The 23,870-nt window shown below is 55.5% G+C and overlaps 1 protein-coding gene across 3 annotated transcripts in view; it reads left to right on the plus strand.

Moving 5' to 3' along the window:
* The window catches only part of Glis1 (GLIS family zinc finger 1), a 200,072-nt gene that overhangs the window by 159,320 nt on the left and 16,882 nt on the right, over positions 1-23,870 (plus strand). For all 3 annotated transcript variants that reach the window (XM_047563339.1, XM_047563330.1, XM_047563347.1), the window contains exon 5: positions 20,496-20,657. In XM_047563339.1, coding sequence (XP_047419295.1) covers positions 20,496-20,657 — 162 coding nt within the window. The remainder of the gene's footprint in view (positions 1-20,495; positions 20,658-23,870) is intronic.

Consider the following 23,870-nt stretch of genomic DNA (forward strand, 5'->3'; position numbering starts at 1 on the left):
AGCACAGGGCCTGTGGTGAGGCCTGGGGAGCCTGCAGGGGTGACTTCAGGGAACTGTGACCTGCGGGGTGCGGGGTGGTGATGCTTTGGGTGATTAGGAGGGGCAGTATGTGGGTTCAGTGATTGGGTTTGAATGTGGAGGGGGCATTTGCAGTTGTATGTGGTTGCAAAGTATAAGTTTGGGGTTGTGGTCGGGGCGTAGGGTTGGGGAATTTTCTAGAATGTGGTTGGGGAGTGGTTTTGGCACAGGGCGGGGGTGTGTATGCAGTCAGGTACTGTATACGGAGCGTGGAAGCGGGGTTGGCGGTGACTGACGTTGCACCGTCAACACCCACAGCACACCCACACCCCAACCGCCACACCCCGTCGCACTGGAGCGCGTGTGGGAATGTGCGTTGCAGTGAGTTTGGGGATGTGTGGTCGTGGCACAGGCTGTGTTTGAGTGTGGTCGGGTGACTGGGTGTGCGTGCAGGGCCACGCGTGTGTGCCTGGTAGTTTTTGTGGAGGCCGTGTGCGGGGGTGCGCATTGGTGTGGGGGGTGACGGTGTGCCGGGGGGGTTGGTGTTGGTGTTGGTGTCGGGCTCACACCTCAGCTGTTCTCACTCGTATCCCCCTCCCTCCGGTCAAGTTGAGGACGGCACAAGCTGCTGGGGTGTGCGCCTCGTGGAGGCATGCCACCCAGCTAGAGCCGGAGCGGGTGAGCGTGGTGGCCAAGGCCATTCGGAGGCCTGGAGGCAGCAGATCACAGGCATGTGCAGGAAGGCTGAGGAATTGGGGAGCGGGGGAAGCGGGGCTAGGGCCTGCAGGAGGGTGGGTGGCAGCGCTCTCAGAGAGCCTGGCCGGGGGAGCACTGCCAGCGGCCTCTGCTTGTCTGCCCCTTGGCGCAGCTTTGCCTAGGTCCCCGGGCTCTGAGCTGCCTCAGGCAGAGCCGCTGGCATCGTTCGAGCAGCTCAGAGAGGTGCCGGGGCGGAGATCCTTACCCCATTTGACCCATGAGGACACAGGCAGGAGAGAGAGAGCTTCCTGAGACCCCCAGCTCCACAGAGGCTAAAGGACCCTCCTCCACCTGAGTTTCTCCCACCTGTGGGGTCTCTGTCCTGGGCCCAGGGTGCTGGGTGAGATGGGCCACCATAGTTCCTGAAGCACTGGCTTGAAACTTCCCCGGGTTCCTCAACAACTCTGGAGAGGCTGGTTTTAAATTTCATTATATAAATGTGACATAATCATATGTTAGAAATTTTACAAACCAGGAAGAGAACAGATGACTCCAAGCTGCCATGGTGGGTGCTTTCATTTGGTCCCATATCTGCCCTTACAGGAGATAGCATTTAGCACTGCAGAGTAAGTACTCAACAAGGAATAACTTTTTAAGGTTATTGCCCAGGTTTTAGAATGAGAAGGGTTTGAATGCCAGACCCTCCTCCCTGCCATCTTGAATGAATACTTTACCTCACTCTGACTCAAGTTTTCAGTGGAGCCGTTGAGAGGAATAAGAATACTTAGAATTGTTAAATGCAGCGTTAAAGCTACAGAATTCCCTTGATTCCATGGCACATCATGATCGTCATTTTTCACAGCAGTATTGTAGTCCATCATGTGGATTGTGGAACAATTTACTTGGCTTTCCCACTGTTGAACTGGTATTCCGCTATTTATATTTCCTAACCCGAAAATATTTCATTAGCTATCTTCTTGCATAAAACTGGTCTGACCTCTAGCCTGAGCCTTGGCAGGTGCCCAGAACTGAGAAGTCAGAGGGCAGTTTGAACCTGGCTCTGTGAGTCCACATTCCTCCATACAGAGTCACATCTGACCCCCGACCCCAGGGCAGGACTCCCCTGGGCCTCTGTGGCGCCCACTTCCAGCCGGGCCTGCTGCTGAGGCAGGCCAGGGACGCTCACTTGCTAATGTGTTAACGGCTGAGCCCCTGTGGCGCTGACTTCATCATCCTGAAACATCTTCGCCTATGATTTGCAGTGGGTGGTTCCTGAGCCAGAATGTGGGAGAATATTCCTTTTCCACCCAACTGGAGCAGGCACGCCTGTAAGGAAATGAACTCCTTCCTGAATAAAATCGAATCCAGATCCCTCAAGGTTGGCAAAGGAAAGAGGAAACCTCATCATGTGGGCTCAACCTGGTGACTCTGAGTCCTGTCAGGAGAGTCACGGCCCCTTTAAGGGGTCTCTAGCTGCTGCGCCCCAGGCCATCCCCAGGTGGCACTGTTCCCCAATTGGCCCCTTGGTTCCAGGGTGGGCCGGATCTTCCCTAATGCCCCAAGCTGCCACTTCCTGGGGGAGCACCCTGCAGGGCACTGCAGGGTGATCCTGCTCGTCCTGAGGCAGGAATGACGATAACAGCAGTGCCTCTGTTGCGGAGTTGCTGCGGGGATTGAAACAGTTAAGACACAAAAAGGCTCGACCTGGGGCCCTGCACGTGGTAAGTACACCATAAGCGTTACCTGTTGTTTAAGCTCAAAAGTAACTTGACTTTTGCAATCATCTGCTAAAGGACTTGTACCCAGACTGTATTAAAAACTCTTACAACTCAGTAATAAATAAGTAGCCTAATTTAAAAATGGTCAAAGGACTTGAATAGACATTTTTCTAAGATCTTCAGATGACCAAAAGCACAGGAAGAGATAATCACCATCGTTGGCCATCAGGAAAATGCAAGTCAAACTAGAGCGAGCTACCGCTTATTAGCACCACTAGGATCAGTGTCATCAAAAGGATGATCGATAACACGTGTTGGGGAGGAGGTGACAAAACTGGAAGCCTCATACCCTGACAGGGGGATGTGATACAGTGCAATAGCTTTGGGAAATGCCTGGCATTCCTCAAACAATTAAACATAGACTTAGCATCCATGTGGATCTATGAGTTCTGCTTCTAGGTGTATGCCTAGAGAATAAATGTCCACCCAAAAACTTGTATGTGACTGTCCATGACTGTTCACAGCAGAATTACTCATAATAACCAGACAAAGAGAAACAACCTAAAGGTCCTTGGGTGGATGGATGAATAGATGGATAGAAAGTGCTGTCTCTACCCAGTGGAATATTATTTAGCCAAAAAAGAACTGGTCCATGCTACCGTGGATGATCCTTGAACTGGGGCGCTGAGAGAAGCCAAAAGACCACATGTTGTATGATTCAATTTACATGAAGTGCTGAGAATAGGCAAATCAATAGGAAAGAAAGGATATTAGTGGTTTCCGGAAATTAGAGGGAGGAATAGAAAGTGACTGTCTGTTTTTGGATACGGGGTTTCTTTTGGATGGAAATGTTCTAAAATTCATTGTGGTAATGGTTACACAAGGCTGTGAACATACTCAAAACCACTGAATTGTATTTTAAATGGCTGGATTTTATGTGTGAATTACATCTCCACAGAACTGTTCACAACAAAACAAACAAAATAGTTTCTTGCTAAAGGCTCATGGACAATCACAGGGAGACAGACACACAGCATAACAATCAGCCAGAGAATCGGGTCCCAACCTTGACCTTCCTCCTGGTCACCTTCCCAGGGCAGGGGCTGTCTGTAACTCTTACTGTGCCAGAGCACTGTAGCCACTTCTGAGCGCCTGTATGACCTGTCCCCAGAGCCAGGCCCAGGGTTCTGGTCATAGCAAAAGATAGGTTTGCCCCGTGGTGAAGCCTGAGTTGGGATAACATGGCCTGAGCCACGGCAGGCGTCCATACACCATGTGTCCCCTCCTACGTCTCCTGTCTGAGAGCCGCCAAGAGGAATGTGAGAGTGCCAGTGAAGACCCGCTGAAGGCCTAGCAGATGACTCTCACTGAGTGCTGCATGCAGACCCCAGCTCTCCCCACAGAGATGTCACAGACCAGGTCTGGTGTTGGACAGGTCAGAGTCCTATGTTGGTGTGATGGGACCCTCAGAACAGCCCCCACCCCACCTTCAGGTGCCTTGAGCACACACTTGGAATGTCATGCCAGATCCAAAAGGGACCTGTGAGATTGACTTTGGTTCCCTCCCCTTCATTATGCAGATGGGAAGACTGAGGCCCAAAGAGGGGATGGAACTGGAGGAAAGAAGAAAGGCCCTGGAGCCAACCCAACTTGAATTCAGGCCCCAGTCTGCAGGGACTCCTGGGGAGACCTTGAGCAAGGGTTGTTTGTGGAGTTGTCAAGATGGCAAAGTGAGAGGAGACCCGGATTATGGCCCACAGGTGCCAGCCCTGTGCGTGGGATGTGCCGAGGGAGGCAGCAGAGAGATGCAGGAGGAGGCAGTGCTCTGAGTTGTGAAAAATACATATTTGTGAAAGTTTTATGCTTTTGCAGCAACCATGGGAAGCACAGTCAGGTATAGACAAGAAAGCAGAAGTCCTCACGCTGCCCACTCACAGGGAGGCTTGTTGGGCTCGTGGCTGCTCCTGGTTAAAGTAGAAATGGACTTTATGAACCAGATTTTTAATGAGAGATAACTGCCACTCTGCTTTGGTGATCCCTGATAGCCAGGCTTGGCTCAGCACAAAGGGAGAGGCAGAGGAATTGAATATGTCAGGTGCAGTCTGAGCCTGTTTCAGCAAGTTTGTGTTCTAGAAAGTGGTTATTCCAAAGATGATGAAAACCCACTATGTCACGCAGGGGCTCAAGGTTCCAGGTCTGCATGGGCCAGCGGGGCCCCTGGGAGAGCTTTGGCTGTTGGTGGAGTTCTGGAGTGCTGGGGGTGTCGAGGGGAGTTTTGCCTCAGCGCCTGAGAACTGGGACCTCACAGAGATAAGTAATATGTCCCATACGCCCGAGGCAGGAGCCGGCGGTGGAGGTGGAGTAGACGCTGGACCGGGAGCAGGGCTAGTTCTGTGCTGATGGGGAGGGATGGAGGGGTCTCCACTGAGGATCCACTGCTGCTTCTCCTATGGCCATGTTGAGCCAGGAGCTGTTGGCCATTGCCCTTTCTCTGGGTAGGAGGAGAGTGACCCTGGGGCCAAAGGTATCGCAGGTCTGGGAGTCTGGAGACCTGGCTTTCCATCTCAGGTCACTTAACAGGCAACCTTGAGCCAGTGTCTTCTTCCCCACCTCCATTCCTCATCTGTAAAATGGGCAGACTTCAAGCTTCCTTTTGCACTCTTGACTTCTGTGATTTTAAAAATAAAGAGATTTCTCCCTAGCCAGGGGTGAGACGGGGCTAGGGCAGCTGGCCCTCATGGAGCAGACAGTTGTGCTCAGCAGACCTGCCCTGAGCATCCGCTGTGTGTCCACTCCTTTGCTGGGCCCTGGAATGAGGGGCCAGTTGGGACCAGTGCTGTGACTGACTCCCCTGCCCCCCAGCTGTGTAAGACAGGGACAGAGCCTGACAGTCACAGAGCCAAGTCCAAAGGCTGAGACAGAGGGAAGAACCCATCTGGGGTGCCCAGGGGAATCAAGGGAGACTCCCTGGAAGAGGAGGCATATGAGCTGGAGCTGAAGGATGAGCAGGGCTTTGCCAGGTGGAGGGACAGGAGAAGGGCCAGGTCAGGGACATGGAGAAGAGGCACAGCATTCCAGGTTGCACGGATGTACTGCCTCTCCTGGGTGTGTTGGTGTTGCTGCGGGACCCTGTCCCATGCCCAGAGGTGGTGGGCTTCACTCACTCTCCTTTGGTCCTTAAATAAAGCTGCCCAAGACAGCCCCAGGACCAAAAATGACAACAAACATGCCGAAAGCTGAAAAGACGTGAACCCAGACTTCCTGACCCCAAGCTCACACCCAGACTAGGAGGCTCAGGGCTCCTGGTTGCTGCTGAGAAGTGAAATGTAGCCCTTGCCCTCCCCACTGTCACCACTATTTAATTAAACCTGCCTCTATCTCCCTGAGATGCCTCAGTCGTCGCTGGTTACCATGTGTGAAACAGGAGCTTGGTGACATCACCCCCATCAGGAGGCATCCATGACCCGCACATCCAGTGGGTGGACCTCGGTTCCCTGGTGCAGCCACACAGCTGTCACCATTATGGGCTTTGATCCCCTCCAGAATTCATTGTGCTATCTCCATATGTATGTGCATGACGGGTGTTCAGAAGGAGATCCTTTGTCCATGTCACGTAGGACAGGTGTGTCCAGGGTCCTGTTGCCCAAAGCAACTCACCCGAGTTCACATGCAGAACTAAAAAAGAAGTTTAGAATCGCAACCTGTACCTGTCTTTTAAAGTATGACACTGTCCATTGTTATAAAACTTCAACAAAACTGCATAGCGTGGAATATAAAGCAGTAGGCATCAGTGAAGAGAGCGAAGTTAGAGGAAGCAGGAGAGGTTCCCTGACCACCTCACTCAAAAGCAACCACGGTTTAACACTTTAGGGCATTTTTTCCAGGCTGTGAAAACTACACCCTTAACTAAAAAGGAATCGGTCAAAACTACACTCTTAACTAAAAAGGACTCGTACTCTGCCTGAAGTTTGGTGACGGTCTTTTGCTCTAGCGATGTAGCTTGGATGTCTAGCCGCGTGCAGTTTGTGAGAGAATGAATGGCTAGTGAATGCTTGAGTGAATGTTAATCTTCTGTGGCCACTGGACAAGCAGGGCTTCTAGACTCAGTCAGGACTGCCTTCCCTAGGAGCCAGGAGCCTGTGTCCCTATCCTGTCACTATCTGTCCCCAGTAGGCTTGGACCTCACTGTCTCCATCTGCACAGGGGGTGACAGGCTGGTGCTGGGCTGTGCCGCCCTCCCGCGCCATTCTTAAGACCTTCATGATACCGGGCACCTGGGGCCCAGAGATGTGGGGTGATTGGCACCAGTTACAGACTTGGGAGGTGGTCAGGATCTGAATCCAGACCCAGGTGACTTAAGGGCACCCTGTCCTCCAGAATGAGCACGTGGGAGCATGAAGAGCCTGCCCTGAGGACTGTAGGGGTTGCACTCTGCCAAAGCTGGGGGACCAGAGGTCTTGCCTGCTCTGGGCTGTCCCCACATGTAACACAAGGGCTGTGGAAGTCCAGCCAGTCCTAACACAGGGTGAGTCTTGGAAACCCCTGGACCCAGAGAGGAGTTCATTTTGGGACCCAGAGGACCAGAATCGCTGCAGAGGAGCCCCCACTGGAGCTGAGCCCAAACCCCGAAGGAATTCCAGGCCGAGGGAATTGCATATGCAAAAGCAGAGATAGGAAGTTCCAGTTAGCCCAGGTATTCAGTGTAAAGTCTGAGGAGGGCCTGGGGAGCTCAGGGAGCCAACCCCAGCTGGAAACCCCATGGAGGCCAGATGGTGAGAGGTGGAAATGCCAGGCCGAGGGGCATGGGTTGTATCCTGAAGGCAGTAGGGAGCCATTGATAGGTTTTGAGCAATGACAAGGGCAGGCTTGTGATTTTGGAGTCTCTAGCAATAGGGTAGATATTGGATTTGAGGGACAGTGGCCAAAATGGAGACAGGGAGGCCAGTGAGAAGAGGGGCAGGAGGGGCATATACTTGGCACTGCCCTGGCAAGTGAGCAACTGCAAGGCCCCACCTCAGCCCTGGGTCCCAGGTGACACCAAGGCTCCCAACTTGCACCCTAGGTGGAACTACAGAGCCCCTCTCAGTCTGCAGCCCCAGGCCCTGATGGCCCAAGTGCCAAGCAGCAATTTATTTTCTGTAAATTATTTGTGCCCGAGTCATAGCTGAGCGGCTCAGCACAATGGCATCCTTCTTTTTGTCTTCCTTAATTTTCCAAGCCAAAGCTAAATGTTTTAATTTTACATTATTCCTGACATAATGCTAATGGGTTCCAGGCAGCTTTCTGAGCCGGGTAGCACGGTCTGCTGAGCCAGGCATCTGGGCCGGGCCCGGCTCCCGGGAAAGCTCCTCTTGCTACCCTGGGGTCTCAGCAGAGAGAGCTCCTGAGGGAGTCAGGCGACCTGCCTGGACGGCAAAGCACCATCTCCCCTGCAGTGCCTTGGGATGTCCCAGTGCAGGTGAGGGGCGGGGCGCCTCCCCCAGACCTCCCAGAGCTCTCCAGCCTGTGTTGGGCTGAACGGCTGGAGGTGTAGGATTTGAGAGAAACCAATGCCCCACTGTGGTGGTTACTGCTGATATTATTTCCCAGTGACAAGAAAACATCCAGTTATTTTTTTTCAGTCTCCTTCCTGTGAGCCGGCGTTTGCTGAGTCTGCGGCCCGCTCTTCTTTTGCTGTCAGCATGTGAGGCGGGCAAGGGCTTTGGGGTCGGGCAGCCTGGTGCCACACTTCCCCGGGTGCCCTGAGCCTGCTCTCTCTAAAAGCCTGTTTCCTCATCTAGGAAAGGGGTTCCTGTGGTCCCCTCCATCCTGAGGACCCTGAAGAAAGCCAGCACCACCTGATGTGCCTGTCAATGCCAGCTGACCCCTCCTCCTTTGTCTGTGTCCCTTGAGGGGAACCCTCAGCGGCATCTTTTTGACTTCAACCAGAACCTAACCTGAATCCTGTAACTGGAGTATGAGAGAAAAAAACCACTTTGAATTTGTCACAGATTCCCTTTGGTGAGCCCCACGTTCACAGAGAATGTCCATCTTTTTCTCTCGGTTGCATCTAAGTTCTGGGATATGGGGGGCTTATGCAGAACCCAGAAGTCCTCAGAGTCACTTCTTGCACTGACACCTGCTGAGCCGTCCCGTCCTCTCTCTGACCATCTGTCTCCTGTCCACCCAATAGTCTGCCTTGGGGCCTGTTCGGGCTCACTGTTTCCCCCATGGCTCTGGGGGACGACCTTGGTGAGAAATCCAGAGCCTGCCTGCAGGGGAGCCCCAGGTGGCCTGGGCCCTGGCTGGGAAGAGCCCAGGCGCAACTCCCACAAACATGGGTGGGGTGCTGTTAGCACCCACCGGGCTTGGCCCCAGGGGTGAAAAGGCAGAGTTCAGAACCTTTAGAGACCCTCGCCACCCCACACGTCTGACTTCCTGTTCAGCATCCCTAATTCCAGCTGGAGCATAATTTTGGGACTGAGGGCACAGGGAACTCTGCTCTCTCTCACCCTGAGGTCTCTCTGGGGGCCACCACTAGTTTGGGGGCCCACTGTTGGACAGGCAGCCACCTCCCACCCTGCTCCACACTTCCCTCAAGACTCAGGTACGTGCTGCCGGGTTCTTTCATTCATTAACAGATATTCACAAAGACCCACTCTGTGCCAGGCCCTGTGCTGGGCGCACTCGGATTTATGGCCAAAACATTGTTTGAAATACTAACTTCATATGTGACTCATCTGTCTCCGGAGTTCTTTCCATTTGGCCCCAAGGCCTAAGATTTTGAAACCCAACATCTGAGAACTGGCTCCTCTCTTCTCTGCTTTCTGCTAAGTCATCTCCTCCTTCAGACACTTGAGTACAGGAACCAAGCTATTCTGCACAAACCCATTTGACAGATGAGAACTGAGGCCCAGCAGGGAAAGGGACTTTGCCAGGGTGTGTGACCCAGGCCTCCGTCTTCCTGTCTTAACATCACAGGCCCCGTCCTGCCCAGTCATAGGTTGCTGTGATGCTGGTGGGGCCAGGGAAGAGAGGTGCTCCACAGACTGAGGCCCTGGGCCACCAGGAGGCTTCCTAGCCTCTCATTTCCTCCACACTTGGCTTTCTTGTGTCTGGATTTGTGCATGTAACTGGTCCCTAGGTGTAACGCCCATTTTTTTCACTGCTGGAATGAGCATTCAGCGCCGATTCCTGTTCCTTCATCCACCTTTACTGAGCACCCTCCCTGAGTCCAGGTGGTGCTGGTTCAGTGGGTGGAATGTGGGGCCACATGTGGGATGTGGCCCTAAGTTGCTGGCACAGGACTAGCCCTTCTTGGGGCAGTTGACCTATGGTAGATGGCTGTGTGTAGTGGGGAGTGGGAGCAGTGCTGAGGCAGGTCACCTGTCCTGTTCATACCTCTGAGCTCTAGGTGGCTGATCTAAGCCCATTTAGAACTGTTGACTGTCCCCTGAAAGTAATCTTAGGAAGGAGTGACGTTACACTCTCCAGACAGCCCTGATGAACACACACACTGGCTCTGATCCTGGGCATCAGAACAGGTGGCTCACCACCTCTCCTGATAGTGTGCTTGTCTTGCCACTGAGCAGTCGTCTCTGTGACTCCCTTGCCAATGACACCCCAAGGTCCCTGTTGCTCCCCAGAAACTACACACACCATTGAGCCTTTCCAGCCCTGGCTTCTGCCCCCACCAGCATGGATCTGAATGCTGACCCTGCCGTCTTCCCCTGGCCCCAGCTGCTTCCCAACAAGTGGGGTCCAGGGCCTCTTGGGACATGCCGGTGGGATCTGAGCCTCACGTGTACCTGGGCAGGTTGCTTTCTGCACCCAGAATCTCAGACAAGAAACTGCGGGCTGTTCCTCGGATTCCTCGTGGCTCTCAAGCCGCGGGTGGGCTCTGGTCTCTTTCCTCCCCAGGCAGCTGCGTGTGTATCATGCAGAACTGGGCATGGGTGCCGTCGCCATGTGCGTTCCCTCCACCCACTGCCTGCCCTGGCCAGGCAGGCCCTGGTGGGCAGGCAACTCTGGTAAAGCCCCGCAGAGGCAGGTAACTGGGTGAGGTCACACAGCAAGGTGTGACAGAGCCAGGATTGCATCCAGGTCTTCAGTCCCTGATGCTCTAACCACTGCTTCCTGCTGTTTCTTCTTGGGACTTGGGAGAAGAGCCCGAAAGGGTACTGACATTTCCTGAACACCTGTCCTGTGCCAGGAGCAAGGCCACAACCGATGTCCACAATGTGCCTGAGCCTGGGAGATTTGCCCCATCTTGCAGGGAAAGCACTGGGGCTCATGGGCTAGAAGAAGAAGAATGGGGCCTGAGCCAGACGCCCTGCCCTGCCTGGGTGGCTGTCTGTGCCCAGGGTCCCTCTTCTACCTCCTGCCACAGCACTCATTGGCCTCGCCCTCGGACATTGTCATTGTACTGCCTAAAATGCTGTCGTCCCAGCAATGGGAACACAAGCCCCTGCTCGAGGTTCCCCGTGACAGTGCCATGTGGGTTTCGGGGACTGCAGTGAGGCTGCTCCACCTCTGCCCACCCCTCGGGGACCAACTCTAGGGCACCAAGTGAACGTGTGCAGCCTTGCAGGGTGGCCAGGGAGAGATGGACAGTGCTGGCCGTAGCACCAGCCGGGGGAATGGCGGGAAGGAGACTCAGGGAAGGCCTCAGCAGGGGCCAGGGTTTGAGGCAACCCTTGAAGGAGCAGGAGGCCTGGACAGCACGTCAAAGGGACTTGTGGGTAGGGGACACTGTGGGCAGAGTCCTGGAGGCAGGAAGGTGTGGATGGTCTGGGCTGGAGAGGTCAGCGGGTCACAGGGTGCCTGAGACCTTCCTTGTCTTGGGGTTCTCTCATGCCACGTATGCTCTTCCTGAAGCCAGTCCAGTCTAGCCACCATGGGGGGAGGTCAGGAGGCTCCGTGGGCCCCGCCTCTCCCCCTGCAGCCTCCGTGCCACCTCCTGGGTGGAGGCTGTTTGGAGCCTCAGGTGTGTGGGAGCGTGATATCCAGGGGTCTGTTGTGTTGGCGGGTGTCAGGTCGTTGGTGTGAGGACCTCTTGGAAGTCTTTTCTGTGTGTCGTCTTTGGGTACCAGGTCATTTCTCCCTGGGCGCGCACACACCACCGGAGGCTGTCCACGTTCTAGGCGTGGGTGGCTTTCTCCACGTGCTGTGCCGTGCACGGCACGGAACTGTGTCTGGTCTGGGAGTCAGTGTGCTTGTGCGTGTGGTGGGGTCTGGAGCTCCGTGTCTTTGGGTGTATGTGCAAGCATGTGTGCTGCTCATCTGTCTCTGGGACATGAGTTGTGGGGTGTGCATGGTGTATATGTGGGGGTGAGCCTGTGGGTCTCGGCATGTGCGCGTGTGTGTGAATCTGGGTGCATGTGTTGGTGGCCTGAGGCTCTGCGTCTTTGGCATGTGGCTTGGTTGGGAGGAGAGGTGCTAATGTCAGCGTGTGTGTATGGGTCTGCATTTCTGGATCTGTGGCTGGTGGCTGGGTGTGTGTATGCATCAGCCATTCTGTGTCATCTGCTCTCTGCTGGCCTGGCCCGTAGCCAGGCCAACCACCACATCTCCAAGGATGTCTAGCCACTGCTTAGCACTGGGAGCACCTAGACGTGCCACATGTCCTCTCAGGCCCCAGCAGAAGCAGACTCTGCCCCTACACCCCTATTTTGGGGGACTGCATGTACCCCTGGAAGGTCATCCTGGCCTTCTGGACACTCACTGGCTGCCTCCTTTCTAGGACTCCCATTAATTGCTGGCAAGAGGAACCTGTTTCTTACCTTCTGCCTTTCTCCCAGAAAAGGGCACAGCCCAGAGCCATCAGGGTGCTTCTATGAGGAAGGGTCAGGGGTCTTCAATCCCACCACACTAGCCTTGGAAACTTCTTTACAAGGAAAGGTGGCCCCTGCCCGGCCTGGGAGGGAGACCACGCCTCTTCCATTTTCCCTGGCCTGGCTGTTGCCCCACCCCTCCCTTGGCCTACCAGCCTTTCTAGGTGGTTACAGCAGCCCAGGGAGCTGAACAGGCAAGAGGTTTCCACATCGACCTCGCAGGACAGCTGCCTGGGTTGTAGGTGTGCCGAGGGCACAGCGTCCACCCAGCCTTTGGGCGAGCATAGGCTCTATCCTTGGTGAGCTCTGGGACTCTCACTCAACTGGGCCTCAGTCCACCTCTGATAACAGGAGTTGCTGTCCCTCCCTAGTGAGACTAAGGAGCTGGCGTTTAGAGACCCCAGCCCAGTCCCAGGTTTGCAGCAGAGGTGAGAGCTGCTGTCGGGGCATGATCCCCCTCTGCTCACGTCGCATGCTTGTTCATCTGTGCAGAGGGCACTTGCTTACCAAAGCGAGGCCAGACCCTCAGGCCTCACTCTCCAGGGGACAGAGCCAGGGCCAGTGCTCTGCAGCCCCACCTTCCAACTCTTCTGTGTTTGTCCCTTCCCTTCTTGCCCTGGCCTCCCTCCACAGGACAGCAAATGGCTCTTCACGGAAGCCCCAAACAGGATCATAGGGACAGTAACCTCAGGGCCAGCCAGAGTCCCCTCCCAGGGTGTGGGGCTGAGGAGTAGACCTCAGTTGCTGGCTGCCTGGCCTTTGAAACTAGCCAAACGCAGAATTATTTGACATCTTGGAGAAGGATCTGGCACCACACATTTCTCCCATCTAAATCATTGTTGTAAAGTAACTTAAAAGTTTGTACAAAAATAAGAAGTTGATCCCTGAATGGCCTGCCAGACTGTTGTAACCCAATATATTTCACCCTTAAACCAGAAATGTGTTTGTTTAGAAGCAAGTCACTGGCAAATGCCAAAACTGGAGGCATTTCCTCCCCTGCCCCACCTCATGCCCTGTTCCCCCAAACCTCTTCTTTAGTCTCTGGGTCCAGATTCCTTGTTAGAGCATGAGAAAGTGGCCTTCTCTTCTCTTTGGGCCATGTCAGCCGTAGGGAGGAGACTCAGCATTCATCAGGCACCAACTGTGTGCCAGTTCCTATTCTGGGCATGTCCTTTTATTTACTTTTAACAACTGTTTGTGGCGGCCCCATTTTAGGGAGGAGAGAAATGAGGACGGAGATGGGGTGATTTGCCCAGGTTCATGGCCTGGTTGGTGGAGCTGCAGCACAAACCCCTGCCTGTGAGACCTCTTGCCCGTCATCCTTCTCCAGACAGTAGAGGAGAGGACAGGGCCAGCTGTATGCCAGGCACCAGGCAAGCCTTCCCAGCATGGCCGTTGTCTTGTCACACGTGAGTGAAAGGCTCAGAGACAGCAGCCTGCTGAGCTGGTGAGCCAGCCCTGTGGATTCCAATGACTGACCCAGTGCCCAGCAGGTCCTGGGCTTCAGCCCTCCCCGTCCCCAGCCAGAACTCAAAGGGTCCTTGGGCTTGGGCTTGGCCTGGAGGGGGAGATGCCAGTCCCTCCCTGGCTCCCACGATGGCTCCCCTGTCTTTCATCTTGTGCCCTCCGCTCTGTGAGCTGCACGCAGTGGTAATGGATCACAGTGGACTTTTTTCAATTAGGTTCTGATTTTCCCCTGCCTATTACTATAAAACTCCAGATGGTCTGGGGCTTCACGGTTCCCGGGGTATTTTCCCCCATTATTTTAATCTTCTTTCCTAACACACCCCACATGTGGGAACAGGGCTCTCTAGGCCCTGCTCTGTGGATCAGCGGTGCTCTCTCCACTCTGCGCCGGGGCCTTCCTTTCTGTGTGGTGGCATCATGGGTGTTTCCCACGCCAGCTCCGTGACCAGACTGTGCCTGGCTTTGCCTGGGATCAGAACCCATGATGGTCTTAGTTTCAAATCACAGAAATAGCTCCTGAGTGATAGCCTGGTTTGGATACTTTATGTAGGGGACCCTGGAGCAGTGACCAGCATGGTTAGGGACACAGAGAGTCATCAGCCAGACCTGAGGCCAGAGCCCAACTCTGTCACTTACTGGCTGTGTGACAGGGGTTGGTGACATCACCTTTCCCAGCTACGGTCTCTTCACCTGCGGAGTGGGGCTGGAAAGTCACTTCAGTGGCAGGGCACGCTGTCTCAGATCCATGAAGCACTGCACCCAGCCAGCGGTGGGCGTCTGAGAGGGTGTCACTCAGTCACTAATATCATTCTGAATTTACGCCCATTTCATCGTAGGATATTTTAAAGTGTGTGCATTTTAAGGTGGACAACAGAAGCCGAACCGATCCTTCCATGTTTCAGTAGTTAGGCTCGCCTCCGCCCCGCCCCCACTCTGAGCCCCTCCCACATAGCAGTCGCCTCTGTCCTAGATAAACCTGGGTGTGTTTGGTTAGCTGAGCCAGTGTGTTCAAATTCACCCTGACCAAAAGCTACCCATGGAACTCTGTAGATGGATGGTATCAGGGCTCTTGGCCACATGCACACAGGCTCACGGCAAGCACCCCTGTGTGCCCAGGTGTGCCCCTTTTTGCAGAGGAGACATCCAGGCTCTGATGAGTGAAATGAGTTAGGGCCAGGTTGGCACCACACTGCTCTGATAGGGAAACAGACATCAAGTGGGAGTAAGTGGGGGTGGGGGGTCAGGAGGCTGCAGGCCCCCAGGTGTGTGGCACTAGGGTGTGGATCCAGGCTGTGAGTGGACAGGAGGAGAAGGGGGCCTACCTGGCTGGTGGTGGGGTGAACAGGGAGAAGGAACAGGTTTCTGCTCAGGCACCCAGGTGGAAGCGAGAGGTCAGCCAGCGGAAGTGGTCCTAGAGTACCCTGGGGTGAAGAGCCTTGTGTCCTCATGTCCTGTCATTTGCTGGGCCACATCCATGATTGCCAGGGGGGTTCTGTGAAGTCTTTTGGGATCCAAAATCCCAGAATTTGCCTTTTCCAGAATGAATCTCCACCCATGCCCCCAAGGTCCCATTTCCACTCTCCTTTCCTTCCCTGCTCCCTTCGTTCTGGCTCAGTAGATCATTAGCTGTTTTCAGAACACACACCACCCTGCCAGTCTCCCTGCCTGTGCTCATCTTTGCCCTTGACCTGGAACTGTTTTCTTGGCACCCTGCTGCTCCAAATCCTGCCTGGTCCCCCTTCCACACACCAGATCAGCCCCTTCCCAGGGCTCTGAGCACATTCTGCTGAGTGAAGTTATGGGGCTTTTGTGGGTTTTGTTGCCCCAAAGTCCCAGCTGCAGCATGCACAGGAGCAGCACCGGAGGCAAGATGGCGTCACTCACGTGATGATGAGTGAGACAGCAAGTGGGCAGAAGGATGGATGAAGTCACATAGCAGCAATAGGGCCATGAATAATCCTTCCGAGCCAGCGGCTTGTCCCTCCGAGGGTTGCAGATCCGAGGTTCGTTCCTTCAGGAGAGGTGGCAGTTCTGACTGTGGCTTGGCCCGGGCTCAGAGCCCCAGCACAGTAGGAGCAAGCCCCTCCCTGCCCCCCACCACAGGGGTGCAGGCCTACTCTGCCAGGCTGGTCATCTGGACATTGGCAGAGGAGACAGTTTTCAGTCCAGGGAGAAACCTGCCTCAAAGCCCAAAGGGACTGGGGAAGGAGGGGGATGTCAGGAAGGCCCCACCCCTTCAGGTGCCCCCAGGGTACAGAGCCCATGGACTCCTCATGATGCCCAGGGGTCCTGCCTTAGGGCCCATCCTTCACCCCCTTGGGGGAAATCAAGACCAAATCCAGGGATGTGCCTGCTGGCTCTATTCCTGCTCCAAGACCTATATTTTGGAAGCATCTGTACCCCCACAACACAACAGTGGGGACAACTCTCCCAGCCCCCACACAGGGGAGGACCTCCTCAAGCCATTCTACGGAGAAAGAAACTGAGGCCCAAAGAGGAGCATGACTTGCCAAGGTCATAGGGCTGTCTGCTTTTCAAGCTTGGACACTGCCGTTCCGGGCTAGGGGGGCTGACGGGGTATCAGAAGACATGAGGATCCCTGGGAGGGTCCTGGCAGGAGGTGACTGGTTGGTGTCCCAGTTTAGAAAGAGACTCATAAAGCCCTTTTCAGGGCTCCCACAGTAGTCAAAGGGCCTGGTCTGGAATCCTACAGCCAGGGCTCATGTTTCTGAGTTCCCCGTGACCCCTCCTGAGTAACCTAGAGCTGGCAGCCTCACCAGGCACCCCAGTCCTCAGCCTAGGCCAGAGCCTGATCCCCCCCAGTGATCCTGAGGCAAGGGCCTGGAAGCCAGGGTGTGATGAGGTTAGCCCAGATAGCAGGAAGGGGCGTGAGTGGCAGACCCAGGACGTGGGGGAAGCGGGAGGACTCACACGTACACGTATGCACAGCTCCACAGAAGGCCAGCAGGCCGCCACCCTGTGACCTTCAGTGATACGAGACAGGATCTTGGTGCCAAGGTCAGCACTTGCTCTGCATTCTTTAATCTCCACTACTACTCTCCACGGTTGGTAGAGCTCACCCATTTGTATAGACGAGGAAACCGAGGCCCACAGTGTTGAAGTGACTCACCTGGGATCACTCAGTGGATCAGCCAAGACAGCAGCATGGCCAGTCTGCAGCTGAGTCCACCTCTGTGACCACTGTGCCACTGCCCCTGAGACCAGCTCCCATCTGACAGTGGGAACAGTCTTACTTGCCCAAAGGGCTGTGGAGAGAAGACGTCACGTCTGTGACTGCACCAGGCCCAGCAGAGCTGGACACACAGCAGGTGATGACCCAGTGGTCACTCCCATCCTTCTCTTCATGCCTCTGTCCCCATCTGTGCAGTTGTTGAATAGGATGGACTACAGGGACCTTGGCAGGCAGCCACAGGCAAAGCCCACATGCCCTCAGGCCTGCAGCCTGGATGCTGTCCTGACGGGCTTTCCCCGGGTCCCTGAAACAGCCTCCTCCCAGACATGTCCTGATAAGGCAGCTCTCCTTCTCCACCTTCCACTACCTCTGGGTGCACCTGGAGGGATGGGCCACTCCCATCAGCTCAGCTCTGGTGATTGAATTTCAGAGGGAGGCAGCTGTCAAGGCTGGGCCACCTCACGCAGGTGCATCTGGGGCATCAGCATGTATGCACATGTATTGAGGCACCTTGGTAAACACCAGGTGAGGGGTGTCCTCTTGGGGGCATGGACCCCTGTGCTGGCAGCTGCTGCTCTTACCCCAAAGGGATCACATTTCTGACCCACCCTTTGCCCCATGATCAAGATCCAGCCCTGCCCTCAAGGAGCTCAGCCTGGAGGTTCAGTAGGAGGCAGGGTGGAGAATCCCTCTATCACCAGCTCAGGGGTGTCATGGGGGCAGCATGGGGGGCAGGTAGGAGGCTTCTCCTTGGAGGGACGCTTAAGCACCAGGGCACACCTTGTTCAATAAGTAAAGGAAGGAAAGGCTTCTAGGCCTAGGGAGCAGCTGGAGCAAAGGTCTGCAGAATGGAGATTCCCGACAGGCTCAGAGGCAGCCACAACCCTGTGGTATCTGTGGATGGGAGAGACAGCTGGGACCATGTTGGAAGACACAAACACCAAGCTGCGGATCCTGGGTTTTTGAAAAATGTTTGAATTAAATTGCCAGGGACTTGGAAAGGAAGGTCTCCCAGGAGGGGCACAGTCTGAACAAAGGCTGGGGGTGGAAGAGTGTGCAGAGATGAAGGTCGGCCCAGATAGGGATGTGTGGACCCCTGGAGAAGATGATATACTGATCTCCAGAGTCTGGTGGACTCGCCCAAAGTCAGGAAAATCACGCAGCTCAGAGGAGTTATTGCCCTCTGCTGTCCAGGTCCCCTCCCCACATAGGTCAGGGGTGAACAAAGGGATGTGCTGGCTGCCGGGAGGAAGTTCCGCTCTCCGGCCCAGCCTCCTCCTCCTCACTTTGGGAAGAACTTGGCACCAGGCCGGAGCAGGGGAGCAGGGGGCCGCTGGTGGCCCATCACTCCCACTCAGGATTTCCTTCTGGTTCTGATGCACAGAACAAGATAACTTCTGGAAGCCGGAAGGGGAGGCCCTTCTAAACCCAGTGTGAGTGGCTTGCCCTGGGCCAGCAGCAGAGTGAGGCCTACATTTGTGACAGGCCTTCAAGGTTTCCTTGTTTCTGGCCATTTGTCCTCATGTCTGTCCAGGTGGTTCTGTCCTAGCCTCTGCTTCATCTGCTGCCTCTCCCCTGCCTTGGGCCCTGGTGGCTTTCATCTATGATTGCTGTCAGCTCTCTGTCTCTTCTCCCATCCCCACCTGTCACCAGCAGCCAAGGGTAGTTTCCTAGAACTCACGTCTGAACCTGTCCACTTTTGCATTTCCCGTGTGAGCTCTGGCCCGCTGGAGTTTCTCTCGGCGTCTTGGTTCCCCAGCACAGGCTAGGGCCAGCCTTCCTAAACCAACAGTCTTATCCCCCAAGTTACTGGGTATTCAGAACTACTCTGGGTTGGGGGCGCTGACCCCACCAGGGCCAAGGAGACCTAGACCACAGGGACTGACTTCTGCCCACCAGTCCTTTCCTGGCACCACCCCCAAACTTGCTCAGATACCTGTAAAGTTGGTGAGAGAAAAAAAATGGGTGCCCAGTTGAGAGAAGAGGAAGGTCAAGGTTTCCAAATGCAGACACAGACTCCGGAACCTGTCAGCCTCTTCCTCTCCCTGCAGACAAGCCCCAGAGAAAGCTGGTGGAAGAGCAGGCCTGTGGGAGCCATAGCCCTCACGGAACAGCTGCCCCACCTCACCCCAGGCCACCTACGGCAGGGGTGAAGCCCAGGCGGGGGTTACATAGGTCCTGGTCTGGATCAGTCCTCACAGTTGGAAGTTCAGCCCTGGACCTGGAGCATGAAGCCAGTGGCGTGGCAGAGGGAGCCTGCCTCTGGCCCCTTCTTCCTCTGGGGTCACCCCTCCTGCCCACCTGCTCCTGGTAAGACAGCAGGCATAAAAGAGCCACCTGGACTTTAGCATCAGACTTGGCCTGTGCCCTGTCTTTGCCCTGTCACAGCCTTGGGACCTTGGGCAAGTCACTTTACCAAGGTATCTGAGATGGGGACTTTGGTGCCTCATACTGCACCATCCCACACCTTGGTGCAACGGGTGCTAGCCACCGCTGGCTCCCATTCCATCCACCTTCATGGCAGAGCATCAGCCCAGCTGGAACAGGGCCAGGCAGCAGGGAGAGGTGGGAGAGGGCAGCCCGTCACACCAAAGGATTGGGGTCTGCTGACCACACTGGCCAGCATTCAAGCTAGACTTCGAAGGTTGAGGGGGTTTTTGGGGACGGCCGTGGGAGAGGACTTTCCTTGCAGAGTGACTTGCATGAACAGACTGGAGTTGCCTGGCCTGCTTCTGGCATCCTAGAGTGTGGGGTGGATACTAAGAGAGGCAGGAGAGTGGGGTGGAGGAGAGAGGGCAGTTAGATGTCTGAGAAGAGAAGGCAGAGTGAGCGAGGCTGCAGGGACAGGCACCAGGGCTGCAGGAGGACGGGCTGGGCGCACGGGCCCCACGCTGCTTGCCTCACCCTCCACCATGTGGCTCCTCTGCACGCCATACACAAGCCCCATCCAGGAACGTGACACAACTGTGCTGTGCCCACTACATGCCCAGCACAGGGCCTGGTACGTAGTGGGCACAGGACAGCTAAACGGCCAGATGATAAATCAAAGCCACTTCAGTGTACACACGTGCTTGTTAGTCTTACATGACTCAGCCTCAGGGCTGTGCTCCAGATGGACAGGCTGCTTGACACTCCTTGGGGCCCTTCTATCATCCCTGATGGTGGCCACACAGCCTCAAGTTCGAGACAGGGAAATGCAGCACGGGCAGGAGAGGGGGGCTGTCCAGGCCACTGCCCAAGCCTGCCTGGCACAGAGCCCTCAAGTTGAGGCCTGGGCCTCTACATGCTAAGACACGCGCCTACCCTCGTCCTCACAGAGTCCCTGTTAAGGGCTGTGGCACAGTCAAAGCGCGTGGCATTGGGAAGGGTCCTCTGCACCCAGATTGGAGCCCCAGTGGCACATTGCTAGGTCAGGATGCCCTTCTTCTGGGTCCTAAGCACCTCATGCAGGGCTAAACCAGAGCTCCTGGAGTCCTGGCGGGACAGTGGGGACCTGAGGGCGCCAGGTCAGACGGACTTGAATGGGTGCTGCTCGTGGGCAGGGTGGGGACCCCCAGGGCTGAGAGCACCCCTCACCAGCCTCTCCTGCAGTTTGAAGGCTGCAGCAAAGCCTTCTCACGCCTGGAGAACCTCAAGATCCACCTGAGGAGCCACACAGGCGAGAAGCCGTACCTGTGCCAGCACCCAGGCTGTCAGAAGGCGTTCAGCAACTCCAGCGACCGCGCCAAGCACCAGCGCACCCACCTTGACACGGTAGGCCTGAGGGGGAAGCCGAGGGTGGGGGGCTGCACGCAGGTCCCCCACTTGCCTAGTGCAGAACCAGAGCCTAGGCGGGGACTCTGCCTTCGTCCTTTGGCCCTGTTGACAAGTGGAGCAGGGGTCTGGGGTGTCCTGTGCATTATGGGATCCTTAGCAACATCCCTGACTTCTATCTAGACAGAGAAGAGGAGATTTTCTATCTCCCAGTTGGGACAAAATATCTCTGGACATGCCAGATGTCCCTTGCGGGGTTGTGGAGGGGGTACAGACTCAACAAGTTCCCCCAGCTGAGATCCCCTGACTTGGCCCATGGGTACCAGCCCCGGCCCCAGGGTCCTCGTGTATCTGGATGGAGAGAGTGGGTTCCCCTCCTACCATCCTCTTCTGGGGTCCATCTGCCACACCTAGAGCGAGCCACTTTCTGCTCTTCCAGCCCCTCCTGGGTACAGGCAGAGGCTCTCCAGGGCCACCTTTTGACCCCTGAGGACTGTAGGTGGAGTTGAGGGGGCGGTGTGTGAGTCCAGGCTCCAGCCACAGTGACCTGGCCTCCAGCGACCTGAGTCTTTCCACCTCCCTTCCCTTGTTTGTGTCAGACAGTGGATAACCTGCAGCTGTATCCCAAGGTTGGCCCAAGTTCTCCCCACAGAGACCTCAGCACTTAACGGACACATGGGCTCTAAAATAGTCCCCAAGCTGACACTGCTGTCAGGGGTCCTTAACCCATTTGTCAGAGGAAGGAAGCAGGCTCGGGGCCAGTGCCTGCTCATGGCCACACAGTTGGACAGTGGCAGAGCTCACTCAGATCCAGGCCTTGTGACAGCCTTTTTGGCCCTGGGTGAGGGGGCACATGCTCTGTGAGGACCCCAGCCACCATGCACCTCAGGAAACTGGGATCTGCAGCCAAAATCCACATCTGGGCCCCAGGCCTGCTTCTCTGCTCCTCCTGCAGATTTTGGGGGCTCTGCAGTGGGGACTGGGAGGGCTGAGTAGCTGTCCAGCCCAGCCTATTCCATACACAGTTAAGGAAACAGGCCCAAGACAGCGACTAAGCCACCAGGCTAAGTTGGAGGCCATGAAACAGCGGAGTCCAGAGCCAAAAGGATACTGACAAGCCTCTCATCCAGCTCTGTATTTTATAGCTGGGAAAACAGACCCAGAAAGGAAGGAGGAGACAGGAGTCATAGGACCAGGCCCATATAGACTCTATATATCCCACACCCTCCATAGTCTCTGTGTCTCTGTGTCTCTCTGTCTCTCTCTGTCTTTCTCTCTCTCTCTCTCTCTCTCTCACACACACACACACACACACACACACACAGAGTTCAATCCTGATGACAACTGAAGGTGTAGGGGCCATTATCCCCATTTTATAAACAAAAAAACCGAGACTCCAAGAGATTGTCACTTCCCTGCTGCAGCTGGCAAGTGGCAGAACTGGGTTGCACCCAGGAAAGTCTGATTCCAAGTCCAGCGCTCTTTGCTGGAAAAAGCTGATGTGGCAACACTCTGGATGAGTAGAGCTGAGCAGAGGGGACAGGGTAGCAACAAACAACCCCATCCCCAACTGAAAGCTGACCTACCCCCCTAACTTCCAGGCTTCCCTTTCAATGACTACACTGGGACCTGAAATGAGAAATGATTCTAATAACCCCCCTGCCCCTTGGTCCCTTCTCAGCCCTGGGACCCTGGGGCCCTGGCACCCTAGCCTGCACCCTGAGGGTTGCAGGTTGTGCCCCAGGATCCCTGGTTATGTCTCTCAGAGGTCTCAAGGCAGCACCAGCAGTGCCAGGCTCTGACCTCTCCCCACCTCCCAGGCCTGGGGGGCCACCTACCCTGACTCAGCACCCTCTTCCCGCCCTCATTACATTTCTTGGACCCAGCCCAAAGCAACAGGCTTCTGACCCTACTTGGTATGTGAGCAGAGCTCCAAGGGCTAGATCAAGTCAGGCCCAGGATGAGCCCACAGGGTTGTCTCAAGAGGTTCCTGGAAGCCTGGGAGGTACAGCCACCAAGGCCAGCACCCCACTTGCACTCTGAAACCTGCGTAGACAGCCAGGCACCTCCCCAGGTGCTGTTATCCCAGCACCCACCCTCAGCATCCCCGTGGGCCAGGCCCCATGCACAGCAGGGCCTTGCTTTTCAGAAGGGACTCAACCAGTCCCTGGCTCCACCTAGCATCAGAGAACATGGGGTCCCTACCCTCCACAGGCAGGAAGGTTTCTTTAAACAGACTGGACAGAACCAGGCCTGGGCTCTAATGCTGGCCCTCCACCTGGTCCCAGAGGTCTAAGGAAAGCCACCTTACCTCTGTAGGCCTCAGTTTCCTCAAAGGTAAAATACCTGCCTCTTGAGAAGCTGTGCAGCCCTTCCTTTCCTGTCCTGTTACCAATCCACTAAATGTGGACCAAATTCTACCATGTCCCAGGCATGCAGTGTCGTTTTGAGTTTTGGTGGCCGTTGGTCCCTCTGTGGGTCTGAACAAGCTGCCATCCTGCTCTAGACCTCAGTCTTCCCATCAGCAAAACAGGGTGGGATGGTTATCTCTCCTTTGCCGGCTTCACTGCACCATCCATGACTGCAGACGGAAGGTGTCCTGGTCACACGCACTCTGGCTCTGAGGTTTTATGTACCACGTGGGCCTCCATGTCTTCCTCCACAAAGCGGGACTCAGAGATCACAAATGGCCAGTGCTGAGCTAAGTGCCTGCACCCAGAGAGCAATCAAGGACAGAGCTGTTCTGTGAGCACAGACCAAATGGACTTTGAGAGCTATAGTGGGCCATCCCCACACAAGCCAAGAGGTAGCCTTGCTGTTAACAAGAATGAAGCAGCCCTGGCTTTGGATCCCGTGTGGGACCTCCGGGCCTGGGATCTGGCGGGTGGCTTGGGACAGTCACGGAGTTTCCTGAGAGCTCACGGGGGAGCTGGGCCTGAGGAATGTTCTATACACGTCAAGCCCTGGAAAAACAAACATGGAGATGGGCCCTGCTGCCCTGTTTCCAGGCAAGTACGCCTGTTACATGGCGCTCTGTTTGTTTGCTTTTTAACAAAGTGTGTGGATTTGTATCAGTGTCCCCAAGGGACAGTGCCTGGGGCTGGCTCAGGGGCCAGGCAGGGCAGGGCCCCTGGGGGAAGGGGAGGAGAGAGAAAGAGAGATGTGTTGGGATGGGGTCAGGGCCTATGAGAGAGAGAGCGTGTGTGTTGGGGT

The sequence above is a fragment of the Sciurus carolinensis genome, chromosome 1 (genome assembly GCF_902686445.1).
Source record: "Sciurus carolinensis chromosome 1, mSciCar1.2, whole genome shotgun sequence".
NCBI lineage: Eukaryota > Metazoa > Chordata > Mammalia > Rodentia > Sciuridae > Sciurus > Sciurus carolinensis.